Source organism: Podarcis liolepis (assembly GCF_965112155.1).
Source record: "Podarcis liolepis genome assembly, chromosome: 2".
NCBI lineage: Eukaryota > Metazoa > Chordata > Lepidosauria > Squamata > Lacertidae > Podarcis > Podarcis liolepis.
Window position 1 is genome coordinate 66,992,087 of NC_139555.1, and position 20,949 is coordinate 67,013,035.

General features: G+C 41.0%; 1 protein-coding gene and 1 long non-coding RNA gene across 10 annotated transcripts in view; one reads left to right on the forward strand and one right to left on the reverse strand.

Moving 5' to 3' along the window:
• The first annotated feature begins 1,100 nt into the window (after window positions 1–1,100).
• LOC310699918 lies at window positions 1,101–11,993 on the forward strand. 2 transcript variants are annotated; one of them, XR_014522301.1, is made up of 4 exons: window positions 1,101–1,464; window positions 2,302–2,410; window positions 8,792–8,986; window positions 9,969–11,993. It is a non-coding gene; the product is annotated as an uncharacterized lncRNA (long non-coding RNA). The 2 variants fall into 2 exon arrangements; XR_014522302.1 differs by lacking the exon at window positions 2,302–2,410.
• EBF1 (EBF transcription factor 1) overlaps window positions 9,194–20,949 on the reverse strand; it is a 374,138-nt gene continuing 362,382 nt past the window's right edge. For 4 of the 8 annotated variants that reach the window (XM_083488398.1, XM_083488397.1, XM_083488396.1 and 1 more), the window contains exons 16-17: window positions 20,663–20,731; window positions 9,194–12,485 (exon numbers count right to left, since the gene is read on the reverse strand). In XM_083488398.1, coding sequence (XP_083344524.1) covers window positions 20,664–20,731 — 68 coding nt within the window. In that variant the 3' untranslated portion in view covers window positions 9,194–12,485; window position 20,663. The remainder of the gene's footprint in view (window positions 12,486–20,662; window positions 20,732–20,949) is intronic. The other 4 variants (XM_083488402.1, XM_083488401.1, XM_083488400.1 and 1 more) reach the window with 1 other exon arrangement.

A 20,949-nucleotide genomic window follows, 5' to 3' on the forward strand; every position in this document is an offset into this window, starting at 1 on the left:
AATGGGGCTTACTCCCTGGTAAGTGTGTTTAGGATTGAAGAAGAGAAGAAGAAGCGTTTGGATTTGATATCCCGCCTTTCACTCCCCTTCAGGAGTCTCAAAGTGGCTAACATTCTCCTTTCCCTTCCTCCCCCACAACAAACACTCTGTGAGGTGAGTGGGGCTGAGAGACTTCAAAGAAGTGTGACTAGCCCAAGGTCACCCAGCAGCTGCATGCGGAGGAGCGGTGACGCGAACCCGGTTCCCCAGATTACGAGACTACCGCTCTTAACCACTACACCACACTGGCTCTCACACTGGAGCCTTATTTTCATGTAGCTCTGTCTAGGAAGTGACAAAAGAAAGAAAATTCAGGATATTTCAGTAGAAATGATAATGGAAAATGAAATGAAAATGTAAAGGACATGAGATTGTGGGGTGTTAGGGGAATGTGGGGTGTTAGGGGAATGTTCCTATACAACTGGAAGAACACCAGTGGTGGTGAAAATGAGGCTCTTAAATTGCTACAATGGTTTATGGAAGATGTAAGTGTAATAGTATCAACTTTATACATGAATGAATCCTCAGGAAAGGGAGAAATAATGAACAAAATATGTAACTAACGAACATATGGGAAACAATATATAATATGAAAATGCAACTTAGTGCTTAAACTTCACACAGAAGAACAACGTGCAAGATTAAAAACAACTAGAGCTTTACTATTGCTGACTCCCACATTGGCCTGCCTAAAACTTCACCAGCCCTCTAGTTAACATTTACTACATTGCTGTCCCAGCTATGTGGCCTTTTAGTTTAAGAAGAGAACATGGGTACAAATCCAGAGTGAAATTCCAGGAATCAACCTTAGAGGAATGTTACTAGCGATCAGTCTTGTGTCTAGGATATGGGATCCAGGGAAATTAGTTCAGGTATTTTAAAAAATATAAAAAAATTTTTTGAAGTCCAAACCTCACCTAAGAATGCTTACCAACATTCCTGACATGTCCTGGTTCTCAGGTGTAAAAATGGTGTCAGGGGGGAATTTTGCCAAATTGTCAAAATGTCAGGGAAAACCTGGACATATGGCAACGCATTGAAAAATGTAGCAGAAACAGCTCCAAAAGCTTAAACAATTTGGGCTTGTTCCCCAAACAGCTCAACAATTTTGTGGGTGTCAGGAATGTTATGTTTTGAAATATGGCAACTCCCTGCTTAAGTCTAATCAATGCATGAAGTGGTTAATGCAGGAAGCTGTAACTAAGCTAGGCTTAGTTACATCACTTCCCCTCACCTGGGAGGAACTAGGCAATCAAGTTTATTGTTCCATCCCCCAGCCTATCAGAGAAGCTCAGCACGTGAAGTGGTTTGAGCTGGTTGCTCCACCACCTGGTTCTCATCACCCATTCCTGAGTTTGTAACTCAGCCAAATTTTGCTGCCTGTGTGACTTTCTGAAGCACACAAAGCTCACCTTTGGAGAGTTTGTAAGTAAACCATTTTTGATTTGCCAAACATGGTTATTTTCCTATGCTGGGGGAAGAGAGAAACCCTTTTAAAAAGCAAAAAAAGCCTATTAAGGGGGCATTTTGGACCTCACTTGAAAGGGCATATTTTAAAAGTCTAACAGCCTATGTTTCCACACTTTGCTGTTTGTTCTCTTTGATCTCTCAGTGGGTATTGATACAATCAACCACAATATTTCCCTGTACCACTTCTGTGGCTTGGGAATTGGAGGCATAGTGATAGAGTGTTTCACTCTGCAGTTTTAGTTTAAGAGACTATCATTTTGGAGGGGGCTGCTGCTCCGGCCCATGGTAGTTGTGCTGTGGGGTTGCACAAGGTTCCATCTTGTCCCTCATACTCTTTTAACAGATGAAACTGCTGGGAGATGTCATCAGGTTAACAGAGCTGCAGTTAACACTCAGCTCTGTTGCTTCCTGCCATTGGAGTCCAGTGAGGCTGTGTGGCTGCAGAGTGCTGATTGCAAATTCATCCTCCCTCAGAGACAGGTCAAATGGCAAGTAGCTCTAGGTACAGTGGAGTGATTTGCTGAGCATAAACTCAACAAAGTGTGAACATAATAAAGGTCCACCTACTCCAGCATTCTAGATTGTTTCCAATAGCCAGGTGGTTCTAGACTGCTCTTGAGTTCTTACCCAGAACTCTTGCTCCACATCTCTTATTCCATAGCTCATAGCTGTTGATAGACCCATGAAATTGTCTAATCCTTGCAGTAAATCATCTAATCTAGCAGTCACATTAGTGTGAAGAGTTGATCAGTAGTAGGCATGGAAGGAAAAAGGATCCTGCTGCATAAATAGACAAAAGGTGGTAATGCTGGTGAATATCAATATGCTACATGGCTAACTGTAAACTGGATGATGAGAGGCTATGAAAACCCAGAAGCCCAATGGGACTGTGCCAGTTAAGGTGTGCAAGTTGTGCTGTTGGACAGAGGAGAGAAAGGGAACCTTGTCATGTTCTTCTGACAGTTCTTGCATCATTATCTACTGGGTTCAAGTGGAATGTAGAAATGGGAGCCATCGTGATCAACTCTATAATTTTGCTCTGCTTAATCCTTTCTGCGTGGTCCTTAAAGCAATGCTAATAGCATTGCCTCTCTCAGGCAGGTCAAGAGCTTTTGAAAAAATCACAGCTACATGTTGCATGGATAATAAATATGATAAATAGTTCCCAGGCTGTGTGATTACATAATGATAGCCACATTCATTCACCTGTCTATCAAAAGAACTGCATTTAAAGTTTGAGCTCACCTCCCATGGGTCCTGAGAACTGCAGTTGGAGTGTTGGTTTATACTTTTTTCACGTTTTTCTCAACAGTGGGCTAAGTGCAGGGAGGTTAAACATGAGTCCCTTTTGCTTAGTAATCCATTAGCTAATGGGTATGTAAGACCATCACTAAGTTCTGTTTATTCTTTAACACCATTAAGGAACACCTGCTGTGCAGAATAACTCACCTGCCAAATAAGAGTGATAGTTGAAATAAAATATATATTAAGAGCTGTTAGAAGGTTGCTCTGTATTGTTTAACATCAGAGGGCATGACTGGGATCGAAAGAGGAGCAAAATGCTACACATTGACACATGGGAGCCTGAGCACATTCCTAGAAATATTATTGCTGGATGACTCTAGTCTGTAGATTCTAGCAGCAGAGATCTTAACGTGTAAATCTGTGGCTGTGCTTATGCTACAGGCAACAGCTTTCTGAACCGCTTTCTAAAGTTCAGTATCCTTAATTCCAAAGACCTGAAGTGGAGGCTTGTTGTGGAATATTTGAGATTATTCTGAAAAAATGCTTTGTGTGACCTGGTTTACCTCTGAGGTTGCCAAGAGATGTTTGTGAATGTCCTGTCTTCTGTCTTTCATCATTCACCATCTTTTCAATGGTCTGCCTGTTTGCATGCCTGTGCTTCCACAAAACCTTATGATACCCTACAATGGGCTTTCCTGTAAGTCAAGGGTGGGGAGCTGGAGCTGCCCAGTGGAACTGATCATACTCAAGGGGTCAGCCAAGTTGGACACGTGGGTGGGACCACTCACCTGATATCACACTGAAAGCAAACTATGCTGGCGAATGACCAGCACTTTGCAAGCCACAGGTTGTTGTGCTTTCATAGTGTCATGCGTGGGGTTTTGCAGGTGCTGCCAATCTGCTGACGGGTGGTGACTGCAACCCCCACTTCCAGCCCATCCACCTCTTTACTTGTGTCACACCCAACATTATACATTAGGGCCGCAGGCAATAGGTTCTGCATGGCTGCTGTAAGTGCAAAGGGTGTGTGTGCTGCCTGCTACTCTTATTTGTTCCTTGATTTGTTTTAAGTGAAGCCGTTTTTGTTGTTAAAGAAATCAGTGTCTAAAATATTTTTAAGATAATGTTTTTAAAGACTTCAGCAGAAGACATTGCATTGTTGTGGATAAACTAGCAGATTTCCAGGCCATTGTACTGTCTGGGGGTCTAGGAGCAGATTTGGCTAAAAATGTTGCTGAACAGGGGGTATGAACTATTATTCTTTCCTTAACTAGCATGAGCCCTGACATCCAGGGGAAAGTGAGGAGCCATTGTTGTGAATAGGCTATTACCTTATGGAGCTCTGCTTCTACTTTCTTTCTTTCTTTGATCTGGAACGGCATCATACTCTAACATTACAAAGCAGTCTATTCAGGATAAATATGCTAGCAGGATTTCATTCCTACAGGAAGTTCCCACTGCCATTTGAGAGGCTTCAAGTGGTACCATTAAGCTATTGCCTGATTCATGGGTTACCTTTGCTCTGATAAGGTGCAGTCTGCGGGAGGGGGGAACTGATGTGGGAAACACTCGAGAGGTCCAGCCTATCCCCACCAGTCCACCCCCTCCCCCCCCCGCGTGTTTCCAGTGCAGTGTTGGAGCCACTGTAAGGGAGCAGCTTTGTGCCAATAACCACACTGGAAAACTAACATGAATTTTACCCTAGACACCTTTGATATTTTATTTTTTATTTTTTTAAGCATGTCAGTTTTCCTCACTCTTTACCTTTCCAATTATCTGTATCTGTAACAAATAAACTATGGTAAAATATCTCATGCAGGTCACTGCAAATCCTGAGGGTGTTTCTATGTCAGAAGGGCTTTCCATAACGTAGCAAGCTGAAAGCAGGGCTATTCTTAGCCATTTTGGAGAAATTGATATTTATTTTACGTTATTTCTAAAACGTATACGCTGCCCTTTGTCATATCAAAGTGACCTCGACCTAAGACTTCTAACTCACTCCAAATGCCTGAGGCAGTGGCATAGCATGGGTTGCCAACACCCCGGACAGGCAAGCTGCCAGCGCTACTGGACCACGGGCCCCCGAGCCAAGTGGGACAGTGCTGTGCCACCTGCCTGCCTGCATGCGGGGGGGGGGGGGAATGGACAGCTGACATGGACTTTGGCGGGTGAATCCCACTAATGCCCACAGAGAGCAGCGCCAGGCCAAGCCACGCTGGGGTTGCCCCTTGCCTCCCTTCCTCTGTCCATGCTCACTCATCGTGGGCCTGACCTGCTCTGCCACCTTCACTAGGGCGGGATGGGGATCCCTATGGAAGCTGGTGGACTGCAGAGGGGTTTCTGGTTGTGCTCCCTCAGAATTTTGCGCCCGGGGCCATGGACCCCTGCCCCCCATGCTAAGCAACTGGCCTGAGAGAATGAGGCTGTTTTTAATTGATGGTGGAATCTCATCAGAATCTCCACTGTCTGCACCTCTAGGAGGAAGGTATCCCTCACTTGGGAGGGCCACACCAGAGAAGGCCCTCTGGTGTTATCACCACACAGTGAGCCAAGGCCAGTAGTGAGAAAATGAGAAGCACTCTGACAAGCCAGCTGTGAAGTTTGGGATAGATGGAATGGGAGATGGCGTGGTTACAAATAGTTTGTCCTCAGGGTGTATTTATTCCATTTATAGTCCACCTTTCTTCCAGGAAGTTCAAGGCAGTATCAGTTTAATGTTTTCAATGCTTTTTATTGTTTCCATTTTTTTGAAATAGTGTTGTTCTGTTTTGTTGTTTGCTATTCTGGGTGGGGTAGAAATATTAATTTTGTTGTTCTTTGGTGTGTCTCCCATTTTATCCTGAAAGCAACCCAGTGAGATAGGTCAAGCTTGAGAGTATGTGGTGAGCCCAAGGTCACCCAGTAAGCCTCATGGGTGGGTAGAGCTTTGAACCTGGGTCTCTGTTTTGGTCTTCCACTTTTACCACTGCATCACAATGGCTCAGTTTAACTATTAACTCTTGCACACCCGCTGCACTCACTAGGCCCACCATCCCTGACAATTGACCATGCTGAGTGAGGCTGATGGGAGTTGGAGTCCGACAACATTGGGGAGGGGCACAGGTTCCCTACTCCTGCTGTAGACTCAGAGCTAAGTCTAAAATTGGACATTCTCTCTCTCTCTTTCTGTGTTTGTATTTTGTGTGTGTGTGTTTGCAGGGCTTTTTTTACAGCCGGAACTCACCAGAACGCAGTTCTGGCACCTCTCAGGTGGGCGACATTGCCATTATAATAGAGCAAGGGAGGCGTTCATGGTGAGTTCTAGAAAAATAGCACTGTGTGTTTGTGTGTGCACACACGTGTGTAAACACACACAACTAAAATCACAGATATGACATCGTTTGATAAATATAGTCTCTGACATGCTGGTATGGGAGAGGTCACTGACAGTCATTAAGTTGTAACCTGCTGACAAGAATTTGAAATTCTCTTCCAGAAGTTTGCCAGTAGTCACACAAGTGATGTAATCAGAACACCTTGAACTTGTGGCCGTATAAGCAAGAGGCATATGGGGGTAATAATACATGACAGGAAGAAATCAGAAAGATTTTGTATTCTATATTAAACATGACTGTGAAGGGCAATAGAAGTAATTAACCTGGGACTTTCTGCATTCAAAGTAGGCAGTAGTGCTCATCTACTAATCTACAGCCCTCCCCATATGGTGAATGGCTGTTCGTGCTTCAGATTTTATTACATGTTTTGTGTATTTAGGCAGAATTGTAGACCAGCTCCAGCCTCTCTCGTGAATTTACTATCCCAGGTGCTGGAGTGAACATGCTCAAGCTAATATTAACCAAGCCATTCAGATTTTGAATAAATTAAAACTTGTTCTATCTCTTCTATGAAATGAATGCTCATCACCTGTTCCACATTCATCAGTGACAGATTTAGACTGTGGGCTGCTTCCCATAATCACCTTTTGGAACTAAACTTATAACACCTACAGTCCCAAATGTAAAACAAACATTTGGAATACAAGTGGTTCAAAAACTCTTGCTGGTGATGCTTTTGATGGATCACTCATATTCACCACCTCAATATTGACAATACTAAATTGTTCAACTGCCCTTCACATTCTGAAGGTTCTGTGAGCCACTTAGCATAGCTTCTTGGCAAGCCAGTAGTACATGTCTGTTTGTGTCTCTCTCTGTGTGTCAGTGTTAGAAACTGAGATATGAAAGCTAGGAACTAAATGGCACCTTAAACCTAGGTTATGGGCTGTTATGTACTGAGTTGAATAGGATCCAAAAAGCAGCAGTCTGATTGGTCCTAGAACAATAGGATTCAGAATGCAGCAGTCTAATTGCTCCACAGGAGCCACCCAATTCAGCTCCAGGAAAAAATTGAATCCGCAACCTGATTGGCCTACAGGTGAATCCTGGAATTAGCCAATCACGTGGGGCCCATTGTGTAAATAATGTATATAAAGCAGACATTCTGGGGGAACTTGCATTCCTCCTCACCACTATGAGCTGAATAAAATCTACTCTCAACTCTGAGTATATTTCATGGGTACAACAATGGAATGTCTAGGCGCGCTTTTTAAATAACAAGAATACAGTGCTGAAATTGAATGAACTGCAGCTAAAATATTATGTTCATTTTTCACATGGTCTAGTCCTTCCCCTGCCCACCCTCCTAATATTCTTCAGAGGGTCTCTTCTCCAGTCTTCAGAGAGTAGCTGGAAGTGGGGAGGTAGAAAAGGCCCTCTTTTCCTTTCACTCGGCAGTTTTAATCTGAAATCTTAGGCGCAGTACTGTGCCCAGAGCTCAGAAACTGCTTGTGCTAATGAAATTCCCTGTCACAAAATGTACCTAGAACAATGGGAGTTTCGAACACTGCTCTCTGTGTGTTTGTATTTACATACTAATATTCTTCATACCTGATAAGTCCTCTAAATCCACTACCTTATTTTGGTGTAGCTTCCAAAACGATAGTGATGGGACCATCAGATTATAGTAGCAGAGGGAGCAGTAATTTAAAAGCTAGCATTCCAGGGCACTCTGGGTACAGTACAGCTAAAGCTGTGTATGCAGTCCTTGCAAACTTGCCTGGAAGCAAGGTCCGTTGAATACGGTGGAGTTTACTTTTGAGTAAGCATGAGTTGGGACCATGCTATCTCATTGTTTTTAATGTGGGTGTTAGACACATATACTTACTTCTCTCCAATTGAAATATAGAGAACTTTTCCACGTTGGGCGTAGTACTATATAGTTTGATAAATAATGATGTCATGAAACTACCGCCTCATTAGATGATCACATATCTCTGTACTGTGATTCATGGCCTTCTGAAGCATTTTCGGTTGCCCAATACTCTTCTATTTTGAAGAAAGGTAACTCTGTGGCCCTCCAGATGTTGTTGGGACTACAATTAACATCTTCCCCCAACCACTGTCTGTACTGGCAGGGACTGATGGGAGATGGAGTCTGGCAAATATCTGGACAACGTTAGGTTAGCCATTTATTGTATGTGGAGCAGCTTTATACCGAGTCAGACTTCTTGACCATGCACTATGGCCTACTCTTGACGGCAGCTCTCTTAGGCCTTTGGGTCTTTTCCATTGCCACTCTAGGAAACCCTTTTATATTCATCCTTAAAATGGGGTTAGACAAATTGATGGATGATAAGTCCTTTTCACTGGCCTATCAGTGGTCTAGATGGATGTATACAACCCCCTCAAGATCAGCGGTAATGTGTTCCTGAATGCTGGTTGAGGGAAACAACAGCAGAACAAGACTGTTGTACTCACTGCTATTTTTCTAGAAAAATAGGTGCTGGAACTCACCATAAATGTCTCCCTTGTTATCCTATAATGTCAATGATGCCCACCTGAGAGGTGCCAGAATTGAGTTCCAGTGAGTTCCAGCTGAAAAAAAAGCCCTGGTTGTACCCATGTCTGTGTGCTTCCAATGGACATCTGGTTAGCCACTGTTGGATACAAGATACTAGACTTTGGTCTGATCCAGCAATGTTGTTCTTATGTTCTTTCAGTGAGATCACAGGACTGAACCCGAGACTGCCTGTTTACAAAGCATGTGACAAACCACTGAGCTATGCTCCCTCCATGCGCATGAAGCATTTCCCAACACTGAAGACATTGGGCTAGCCACAAATGGACCATTTATGCCCCTTAGCTCCTGAGATGCATAACAGAACCCCAAGATCATGGTGGTTCTCTTCAGAGCTGTAAGTATAGAATGTATTTTTCCCCCTACAGCAGATTTATCAGAAGCAGCCCACGATGCATTCTTCCCCCTATTTTTGCTGCTTTATATTTTACAACAGAATGCAGAAGCGGTGTCCATTCCATTGCCGCTGTCTGACATTCAGCACTTTCCGTTGTCTGTCGACTTCGCAGAGCCAAATGAATAAATACACAGCCGGGAGCTGCACTCACAGACAGGAAGTAACTTTAATTAAATATTGTGAAAGTTGAAAAGTTTTTACAGCTTGAATTTCTGCAAAAAAATTATAACAATCTCTACAGTAGTTAGTTTTCTCTAACAATAGAACTGTACAGTGTGTGTGTCTATTCCAAAAGGTTTAGTTAAGAAGGTGAACGATTAGTAGATTCAGAGATGACTTCATTTTAGATGCAGCCTGGTACACTGGAGAGGAAAAGGGCATCCTCCACACAACTCAGCCAATCAGAGGCTTCACTTTGTAAAGACTGAAACATGGTCATTTCCACTTAAAGCCATATTCTGTTAAGAGCGGCATCTTTAAGAATCATGTAAAAGTCATAGGATCTATTTGGGGCAGGGAGATTTTTAAATATAAATTTCCTTTTATCAGCGCGCTATAAATACTTGGAGAAACAAATTCTACCTATTGTTCAAAGGATCTTTGGACGTTGAAGGAAAGGGGTTATACATGTATATGACTTTGTATGAGTGTCTAAACTGGTGCAACTCTGTCTGAATGGGTTCAGTGGAGGGCATCACTGGACAAAATATGGCTTTAAATTTGATTACATTGCAGTGCTGTTGCTTACTATGTGAATTAGAATAAATGTTTGAACGATAGAGAAGCAATACATTGATATTCCTTATATTTTCCAGTTTCTTTATATGTGAGTGTGTTCTTATTGTTCTAGGGGCAAAAACCTTATGGATTTTTTCTTTCTTTCTTTCTCTCCTCCCCCCAACCCCACTCCCCTTCCCAAAAGATCACACAGTGATATCTGAGTGAAATCAATTGCAAAATTCAAACAGGAAGCATGCACAGTTGCAGCATTGTTGCTTGGCTAGAAAAAAGTCACATTGTCTTAAGGTAACAAAACAGTTCTTTTGTGCTTTTCAAATTCCTTTTTTTTCTCCTTAGAATGTTAGTGATGATTGACAGTTCTGGTGCGCAGTACAATGTACAAGTGAAATGAATATGATTTGCATTGTTAAGGCATCCAATCTGCTGGTTTATATTCATGTGAAAGACAGAGAAATATACAAGCAGACAAGAAAGAAAGTATTTTCATTGATTTCTATGAAGTTTCTCCCCATATTTAATGCACAAAAAATGCGTCACTCCAAAGGGGAGAGATTCCATGCATATTAATAGAGTAAAACAGCATTAGATTTTTTTTTATAAGCCTCAAAAGCAAAGGATACTTTTTTAAACCTACATAACTAAATGCTACAAGAATAATATGCTACCTTTTGCCATATATTGGGGGAAAAAACCTTCTTAACTTACAAATAATACAAAAATAGACAATGGCTTTTGAGTGAAAATTAAACCAAAATGGAAGCATGGTTTAAAACAATTACTAAAAAACCCTATAAATGAATTGTATTAAAATCACATTTAAACAGCTAATACACCTGTGAATGACCAAACAAATTAGCACTTTTCACATAGCAAACATACACAATAAAATAAACTGGGATGCTGCAGGGAAAAAGCAATGTACAAATTCCAAAGATAAATACATTATTTATATGGATATTTTACAAAATTCTTCTTTTTAAAAAAGCTTTTTTTCTTTAATTCATTTTGCAAGCATGTGCAATCTTAAAGGTAGTGAGCTCATTTTGCAAAATATGCAGTAATTCTCGTGTGTGACTGTGTATGTGATTGAAAAAACTGTCTTAAGACATTAAATTGTATAAATAGAACAATAACTTTGGCCAAAAAAAAAAAATCACCCCAAAAGATCTACAGTATTTATAACTACATACAAAACGCAATGGCAAAGGGGGGAAACAATCAGGTAAATGCATCCTTAGAGGTTTTCTGCACCGTCAACTAAGTATGCTCCCTACATAATGAGAGCTAAATTCATGTGAGGGTTTACTTTGCAAACCTTCACATAACACTCTGTCTCCTCCGCCCTTTTTTCATATTTTAATTTTCTATGTATAAAAAAAATGCCACTACCTGTTGCTTAAGAGAGTATGTCGCAAACCAAAAGGGTTGACTGATATAAAAGCAATCGCAGCTTGATACGGACATGTCGTTTTGTGTGCATGTGTGCTTCTGGGCCATCTCTGGGACGGCAGGATGAAGTTGTCTTCTGCCCCTGGCCCCAACAAACAAAACCAAAAACCCCATGTAAGTAAGCTAGGAAATATATTTCCGTTGAGAATATGCAGAAATGCAATGAAGTGGCTCACGTTTGTGCCTTTGTCCTGCCACACCAGATCCCAAAGAGATTTGTATGTGTAGACAGGGTTAAACTGTACTTAAGGAGGCCACTCATTTGGGAAAGTTTGATATAAGCTAAAGACAGAGAGAGAAAGAGAGAGAGCCATGCTAATCTAATTCTGCAGTTTTTAGCATTATATCCAGAGGCACTGGGTTTTCCAAGGTAAAAGGTGGGATATGCATGTCCTTAGCTACACTTTTGCTAATTTTTCTGTCTTGCATTATTTACAGAGTCACCTAAGTACAATATTCTAAGAAATATGCCCCCTCCCCCCCAAAAAAATTTTTCTCACTGCCTCTAAAATGGAATCCCAATGTGGTAAGTGTGTGTGCATTTATGTGTGCATATGCATGTGTGTGTATACATACCCCACAGAACTACACACACACCTCCCAAGAATGCAAAACATCAGATGAGTGAACTGTCGCTGGAGGAGTAACACAAATAAGCCAACCCTTAACTGGCATTGCCATTACTCTTCTAAGGAAAGAAAAACAACCACCACCCCTATTCTGGCACTTCTACTTCTGTTCCACACAAACATGTTTTGTTTTGTTTTTAAAAAAGTGTTGCCACTTTATTTCCCTTCATTACACCTTTTAAAAAAGAGTCCCTAGTGATGGCACCCCTTCTCCCAGTATGATTTGTAAAAGACAAATAGTGACTGAGTTAATCGAAAACCAAGAAGACACAAGTGGGTTTTTCTTCATGACACAAAATAAATCTCTCCCCCAAGAACCTAGGATAGACAGCACAAAGTAATACCTTCCACTTGCAGGCTCCGGGTAAATTTCAGTATTATTTTGCAAGGACGGGTCCCCCCCCCCCCCACCATTCTATTTTGTTAAAAACATTGCAGTTATTGTGAGATTCTTCCTTTTTTCCTTAATAAGGAAGAGAGAGAGAGAGAAAGGCCTGAGTTAAAAGTTCCGCTCTGGGACTTGTGTCAGACTTTGTTCTGAAGCAGAATCCAAGTTCTTCATTAGTAAAATTCTTCAAGGCAATCCTTTCACATGGGGGGAACTATCATGCCAGATATAGCTGTTAAATGGAGGAGAAGAAAAAAAGAGAGAGAGATAAATCATTCTGTAAAAGAGAACATTCCAAATATTTTCTAGCAGTTCATTCATCTGTGTTGCAATTTAGATTTTTATTTAAGCATGCCTAATTCTGTGCGGGATTTAGGATTTATTTCATATGTATATGCCCAGAAATTTTTTTTTTAAAGGGCTTGGGATAATACATCTCCCAAGCATATTTAATGGGATGTAATTCCCATGTAATGCTTACAGGAGACTTCCATCTTTAATTAAGACACATGCTTAATGAAGGTCAGTCCAAGCTTCAATCCAAAGTTCCTTAAGCTTTGAGAAATCATTAGAAAGTTTTATAATAATCTAGCACATTTCAGTAAAAAGTCTGTTCAATGGCAATTAAAATCAACATTTTATAATTTAAAAAAAAATCAGATGGCTGCTTACAAATATGGTTCCTCTTTTATTTGTTTTAAAGGTAGAAGGATGGGTGTCATTGTAAAGGAACTTGCAAAGACTAAAATGTAACAGCAACTCTCAACTGTCAAACTATAACTTTGGGCAATCCTTAACCCCCAACCCAACATAGTCTCAAACTATTGTGGCCATCTATATAAGAACATAACAAGTTCAGATCAAAGGTCTCGCTAGTCTAGCATCCTGTTTCTGATGGTGGCCTGCCAAATACTTCCAAGAAACCTGCAAGCAGAGCACAAAGGCAATTGCCCTTCCCAAATATTGTTGCCTCCACTACAGTACTAATATTCTGAGATATACTCCCTCTGGACTTGGATATTCTATTTAGCTATCATGGTCAATAGCCATTGGCAGCCTTAACCTTCATGAAAGTCTCTAATCATGTTTTCAGGTCATCCAAGACAATGGCCATCACAACTATTTGTGGCGGTGAACTCCATAAGCTTGATGACACATTGCATGAAGAAGTATTTTCTTCTGCCTGTTGTGAATCTACTGCCAGCCAGTGTCATTGGGTGAGCCCAACTTCTAGTGTTATGGAGCAGCAAGAAAACGTGTATCCATTTTGCCAACATCATGCATACATTTATAATGTTCTGTATTCTGCGTGACTTCAAGCCCTTGGGTTTCTATTTTTCTTGGCAATACACAAACCCCCTGATCTCAAACAAGCCAGCTAGTGAACAGTCCAGAAGCCCTTGCCTTTTTTTAGCTGTATAAATGGTTTACACCTGGTTGCGGTGCCATTATGCTGCTGCAAATCTGGCCCACTTGGAAGCAATAATGTATGCAAATGTTGAATATATGAGTCTCTCAGGTTGTGCAGTTAGCTTGCCAGCTGCCACGATGTATGTGTGATGTTGGCATTGAAAATTGCCATGCTAGGAGGCTTGCCTGGGTAATTAGGGCTTGCATAAATTACCACTGCTATGAAGGAGCTCCCACCACAAGGAAGCAGTAACACCACAGCTGAAAGCTATATATCCCATACCAGTTCAGCCCTTGAAAAGATGTCATTTGTGACTGATAATTTCCTACTAAAGTTGAATTCATTCGCGTGCCCCCCCCCCACAAAGACATCTTCAGTAGAGTGTTTTGCATCACATGGTGACTCAAATAACTCAGTCCAGTCTTCAGACAAATTAAGCTAGAGTCTTTCCTTTTAAGCCAGTTTAAAATCACATTGAAGCCAATGGGACGAAATTGACTCACTTAAAATTAATCCATTCATGCATCAGGATGTTTGGACATTTAGACCTAGAAAGATCTGCAATGATAATCTGGTCTCAGCCTTTCTATGTAATGCCCAAAATGACCTAGTGTAAGGAAGCTGGGAGTTACATATGGTTGGTGGTGACTGTGGTCACAAGGTCACCTCTTTAAAATGCCAGCTGCATACCATCTCAAACATCTGGGAAGATTTCTTGGGGAAGAACTCATACCCATAACTGATTCAAATTCACTGTGCTTTAATTGCAGTTGCATTAATTTGATAAGAACCAAGCAATGTGAAAGACTTGCAGACCAGGGAGTGGGAAGGAATGTTTACTCCACAAACATCGCCATATGTGCATGAATTACAAGACTAATCAGCAAGAGGGAGGCAGTTTAAGCAAACAGCAATGACTAAATGAAGTAAAACAAAAGACGAAAGGATGAAAATAAATTATGCATTTGGAACTAGGCATCATAAGGATATGACCTGTTGTGGTAGCACAACAGCCATTTCCTTTAAAAATAAATCTGGAGTCTCCCTCCTGATTCTTCAAAAGACCAGCATAGTGTGAATAAAGCCTTTACAAGCAACATATTTCTTTAATCTCTGATGAAACTGCGATCAGAGATTTTGGAAGAAGGAACAGATATAAGAATATGGTCACAGGTTAAACTTTGCACTGTTTAACATTTTAAATTCTGAATGTTTAAATATTTATTGAAAATCTGGAAGTAGCAGGAAAGATGGCTTATCCAGACACTGGAAAGCTATTACTATGTCGACAGTTTTGGAATGATCTTGATATTTCCAAACTAGAGGAAACATTAGAACATAAGAACCTCCTGATGAGCCAGGCCAAATGCCCATCTAGTTCAGCATCCCATTTTCACAGTAGCCACCCAGATGCCTTATGGGAAGAAAACAAGCAAGTCCTGGGTGTAACAACACTCTATACACTTACAATTCCAGCAGCTGGTATGCAGAAGCATATTCATTTGACAGTGAAGGCAGAACACAGTCATTGCTAGCCTTATCCACCATGAATTTGTCTAGCCAATTGGTGGCCATCACTAGGTCTTCAGGGAATGAATTCTACTACATCTTGTGAGGGCAAATTATTTTTTTGGAATGAACATTTACTAACTGCTGAACGTCTCCATGGCATTAGACCACAGTACTTGAAAGGCTGCCTTTTTCCACACCAGTTTGCCTCTTCACTGAGGTCATCTTTTGAGGCTGTCTCCTTCTGGTGCTTCCACCAGCTGGGCTGCAGTGCAGCCATGGGTTGTGACCAGGAAACCCTTCCAAGACAAGAGTGGGAACCCATTTTACATTCTGACTGCCATATGCCCTTCTTAGCAACTTTTTGGGAACCACATGCCGGTGGTGGGAAGAGCAGGAGCAAGGGTGAGCAGTGGAATGATATCTTAAAAATCAGCAATAAAATTGGGAATTAAGCTTAGAGCCACACTAAAAACTTTCACAGGGTTACAGCCATAACAGTGGCTATGCATTTATGCATTATGCTTTTTGTCCAATTTATAAGCTCCCCCCCTTCCACACTGAACTGCTATGTATAATATTTGCAGAATAAATACAGTTTGTTTTAATTCATACTGGGAGAATTGTCATGTACTGCTATACTGGATGACCCTTGCTCCAAAAAGCATGGTCAAAATTAAAGGGACTCAGACCAGACCAAATTTCATAAAAATCATACACAGAGTTTACTAAAAGAAAACTTCACAAGAGAGAAAAACTCCAAATAATCACACAGATTAAAGTATCTCAGAAGGTAAGAGAACAACAAACACTAACTTATCCAGCTAATTAACATAAACGCTTACACTTAAATCTCAGTAGGCTGAGCAACAGAACAAGATGCTATCAAGCCCAAATAGATGCTGACCTCGGCTTGACTGGCTGCCGAGAGCTCCCACCAATCCAGGTTTTTTTAGGAACTTAGACCATGGGTGTTCACCTCTTCCACCCAATTACCTTGTGACACCAGCCTTGAAGCCTTTTACGGGAGACAGCTGTATGTAAGCTCATTTCTTCTGAAGTTCTAACCAATTCCCATAAACCAGTCTTAAAGGGGCGATAGCACCACAACTGCCTACTACTCTATGGCACCACATATACCAGACTAATGTTATAGCCCAGATGATATTAGGAATTCTTTCCTAAGAAGTGGTTAAGGCATTCTGTGTCCAATCAGAGTGGTGGCTACTAAGATTCTTGTGGATTTTGGAAACTTCAATAATAAATTGCCAGACATGTGGTATCATGCTGGGTGGGAGAAACTCTCTGTGGCTAACCTGTATCACTTTTGCACTTACTACACCTTACCCTGTATAGGTAATTTTGATTGTCCTTTCTAGAACATCATTATTAGGCTGTTAACAATAAAGGAGCACCTGGAAGTGAACAAAATGTTTTTGCAGATTTTCTGTATTGGGCATTTGTTAACTCTGCAATAATTTTCTAAGCAAATACGATTTCTCCTTTTAGCAAAGCTTAACATTTCACTATAGCTAAATGCAAGAAACTGTGCCAATGGAAGAGAAATGGAATATAACACAGCATAAGTGTAAGGTTTTCAAAGAACAGCTACCATTACTATTGCTGAAGAAGCCTAATACTTCTGAATTAAATTACAAGTCAAAAGGCAGAATGACGTTCAGAATTTCTTTCTGCTTAAAAGGTTTCTTATTTCCATTCTGCCAAGGCCTTATCATGCTACTTTTGTACTTTAAGTGTCTTGGTTACAGGACCACCTAGGCTTTTTTCTGGTTCAATGTGAAATTGATTCTGAAAAGGGAAATATCGCAGGATTCCCCCACCCAAAACCTAACAAAAGCAAAATGTATTTTTACAAAAACAAAATGAATGGCTGTTATATGTCTCCATCATGTTCTAATTTATATAAGGATAACCTACGATGATGATCTATAAAAGAAAAAAAGATTTCATTCTATATTCCACACAAAAACTGTGTGGTTAAAAACACCACTACCAGTGAAATATGACTGTTGTTCTAATGAAGGGTTTGGATCAAGCTTCCATGGGACTTGGCCTACAACTCCCATGATCCCTAGCTAGCAGGGCCAGTGGTCAGGGATGATGGGAATTGTATTCTCAAAACATCTGGAGGGCCGAGGTTGAGGAAGCCTGTTCTAGTAGATGATGGTGATGATGATGATGATGATTTTATTATATTTATACCCCGCCTATCTGGTATGTTACACCCATGGTTTTATTCTCATGGATATAGCTTTTCACACTTGGCATGGTTATCTGCAAAAGTGCATGCACAATTTTAGCAAAGCAGATCTGAATCATTGTTGCACAATGCATGACTACTATTATTGCAATTATGTATTAGAGAGCCGATGCAAAAACATAGTGGTATAAATTAATACAGATTTGTATCACTGCTGTGCATTGCATAAACAATTGCTTTAAATGTACAAAGCCTTGCCAAGGAAGTGATCACTTCTATCTCCAACAGCAAATATGAGCTTTATTTTGGGAGGTGAAAATCACTCTGTTCATGTACTACCTACGCAGCCAGTGTCTTAAAACAGGAAATCTAAAATCCCGGGCATGGCGAAATCAAAAGCAACAGTTTGAAAACTGCAAGCTCCAAGCTCCTGCTGTTTTATTTCTTTGCTCGCACCACAAGCAGAAGTAAAACTGGAAGGTTTTAGGTCTGAAGATTTTAATTCCACAATATTAATATACAAATCAATGTCACTGTGGTGAGCATACCTGCAAAAATGGAGAGGACTACTAGCCAAACATTGGGCGTGACCCTTTAAATATTCCACTAAATCAGGAGACAGTGTTACTGTAGCTCATTATTTGCCCTGTCACGCTCTCCCTCCCAGGTGTATCACCCAGCAGGTGAGTAAGGCGGCAGAAGGAGCCTCACTTGTCTTGCCTCCTGTTAGGAGATTTAAAGGACTATGTCTGTTATTCAGATTGGTAGGTGGGTGTCCTGACTGAGGTTACTAGGAAAGGCATATCTGTTCATAGACCAGAGCTCACTTGTTGATCAGATATAAGGCTTGTGTCTAATATATCGTCCATGATTAGCAATATGCCGAACTGACGCTTTATGACAACTATGTTTGACTCATACTATTTCTAGAAGGAGGTCACAGCTTCTGTAACCATGGGGGTGGGGAGCTTACAACTGAGGATGCTTCCCAGTTTAAACTGCAAATCCAAAATAGTGGAGAGAATGTGAAAGAGGTCTGTGAGTTTTCATTTTCTTTGGGCGCAATTTTTCCTACATAGCTCCCTTGAAAACTTCATTTATTTCAAGTAAGGCTTGCATAAGCTCAGTTCTTTATAGATTGTATACTATATGGTTAAAAAAACAACAACCCCACTCTGACTTGTCTTAGCCTTCAGATTTATGCCCTGGGTTGTTCAGCTTCTAGTACACAGGGTGAAGCACTTGTCTTTAGGCATATTAAGTGCCTTTTGTTTATGAATGAGCACTTTTCATTCTGCTGGTACATTTAACATTGAAAATGTTTTCATCTATAGTTGCAAAAGCTGGCTGCTCACTCTCAGAGATTCATGACATGACCCAAAAAGAGTCTCTGATATGTGCCTATTTAGGATAGGCGATTTCTGAATTAAGCTCATGGAAAGTGGCTTAAGGCGATGGGGCAAAAAAAATCTACTATTTGTCACCACATTCTGTGAAGACAGACAGACAGATAGATAGATAGAAGAAAGAAAGTTGGCAGGGGGAACAGGTCTGGGTGAACTACAGCATGCACCAGTAACCTCTTCTACCTCTGGCGCAGTTTGAGGCAGCTGGTGATTATGAGAACTCTTCTTATCTAAGTGAGCATGAAAATGTATATTCCTCTCAGTGTTTCAGAGTGTGGTGCAGTAATTATGAGGGAGGGTTAAGCACAGTAGGGCAGACGTACAACAGACACCAGCAACCAGTGAACAGGGCGGATTCTGCTTTTATGGTGTATACCACACGTGTTAATTCCCTCTCTCATTGGCTGGATGTGCAGCCCAATGCATCTATGACAAGTAATGTTATAGGACATATGGACAAAACGCAGCATTTTTATTCAAATGTGGGCATCACCGTATTTGTCCGTGAACAAAAGGAAATACAATGACAACTGGGGACTTAAGTTCAGGGCTGATAATAGGTGAACAAGCCCATTCAGAAGCTAAGCAGGCTTCTGAAGCCAAGTTGAGGGTGGACTCAGGGCAAACTTTGAGTGCTCTGACATAGAACATATATTTGGCAAAACTTTAGCTGACCATAAGCGCTCTTATCACTTTTAAGTGAATTGTCCCTTGCTGTCTTAGAACTAATTATCTGAATTTTCCTGCACACACAAGCTTCCTTCCTATCTACATTGATATCTGCAATGTGCAAATTAACTATAAAAAGAGAGGAAAAAATGAAAAAAAGAAATTTAATAATATACTATAAGTGGCAGGTGCGTGGCCACAAAGCCCCCTCATTTGTAGGAGGGCTTCAAGGTGAAAATATCAGATGATTATCTAAAACAGGCATAGGCAAACTCCGGCCCTCCAGATATTTGGGACTACAATTCCCATGATCCCTGACCACTGGTCCTGTTAGCTAGGGATGATGGGAATTGTAGTCCCAAATATCTGGAGGGCTGGAGTTTGCCTATTTCTGAAATCCACCTCAGTTGGCTATTTCTCATTTCCTCAACTGCTCCATGTTGAAATGTAGGATAGGCAATGTCAACACAACTGTAACACAGAAAGCAGCAGGCCTACTCTGCCGTTAGTTGGCTGCTTTAGTGGCTTAGTATGTATTATCCCGTATTCCTTATCCAAACTTGGCTGTGATAAGCAATGATCCATGTCTGCTCCCTTTTGGAGAGTGCCTTGTCCATTTTGGTACACCATGAAAGCCAGCAAGAGACTCAAGCACTCTTCAAGTGGGACTGGAACACTGGAGGGAAATCACAGTGCAAAACAGGACTCTCCACTTTCAGGAATCATGGCATGGGCTTCCAGGCACCCACTAAATTTGACCTGAACCTAAGGTACACAGATAGGTTGGAAATCCATAGCTATCTGATTGCTCTATATGTGAATGATATAGAAAAGGGGTGCAGTATTTGGGAAAGCATCAGTTTAAGTCAATGGGATGACATAAAAATGTAGGTTTCCAACAGCTGAAGAGGTTTTCAAGGAGACAATGGGGGTTTGCAATATAAATTAGCTGACATCCAGAACATTAATCACAATGAACTAATGCCTTACAAGGTAAGAAGTTGGGAAACCTTACATGAATGTAGAACGTGCCATATATAATTTGCTATCACATGCAAAGCAAATGTTGCTGTGGTTTGCTTTCTGTGATGAACCCCCACAAACTTTGCTGCCATTAGTAGAGATATTCCACATGTGGACATGACAAAGGAAAAACAAAATTAAAAAAAGGAAGGGAAGATTGACTGACGTACTTCAGGAGAAGGCCAGACCCTGGAGAGACCCTGCAGTGGAGTACTTGCTAGAGTCCACAAAAGACTGGTCTGATAAAAGACAACAACAAGGAATAAGAAAGGAAAGAAAGAGAAAGGCTGGTATTAGTAAGCTGCAATATCACTCATTTTAAGCAAACACTCAGACCATGCTTTGTTTTAAAAAAAGACACAGCATCTCAGTTCAACAGGGCAATGAAAGCAGGCTGTTTTGCCAAGCAAGGGAATGAGGGCACTTATCAGTGACACATAGAATGCACAGGCCACAT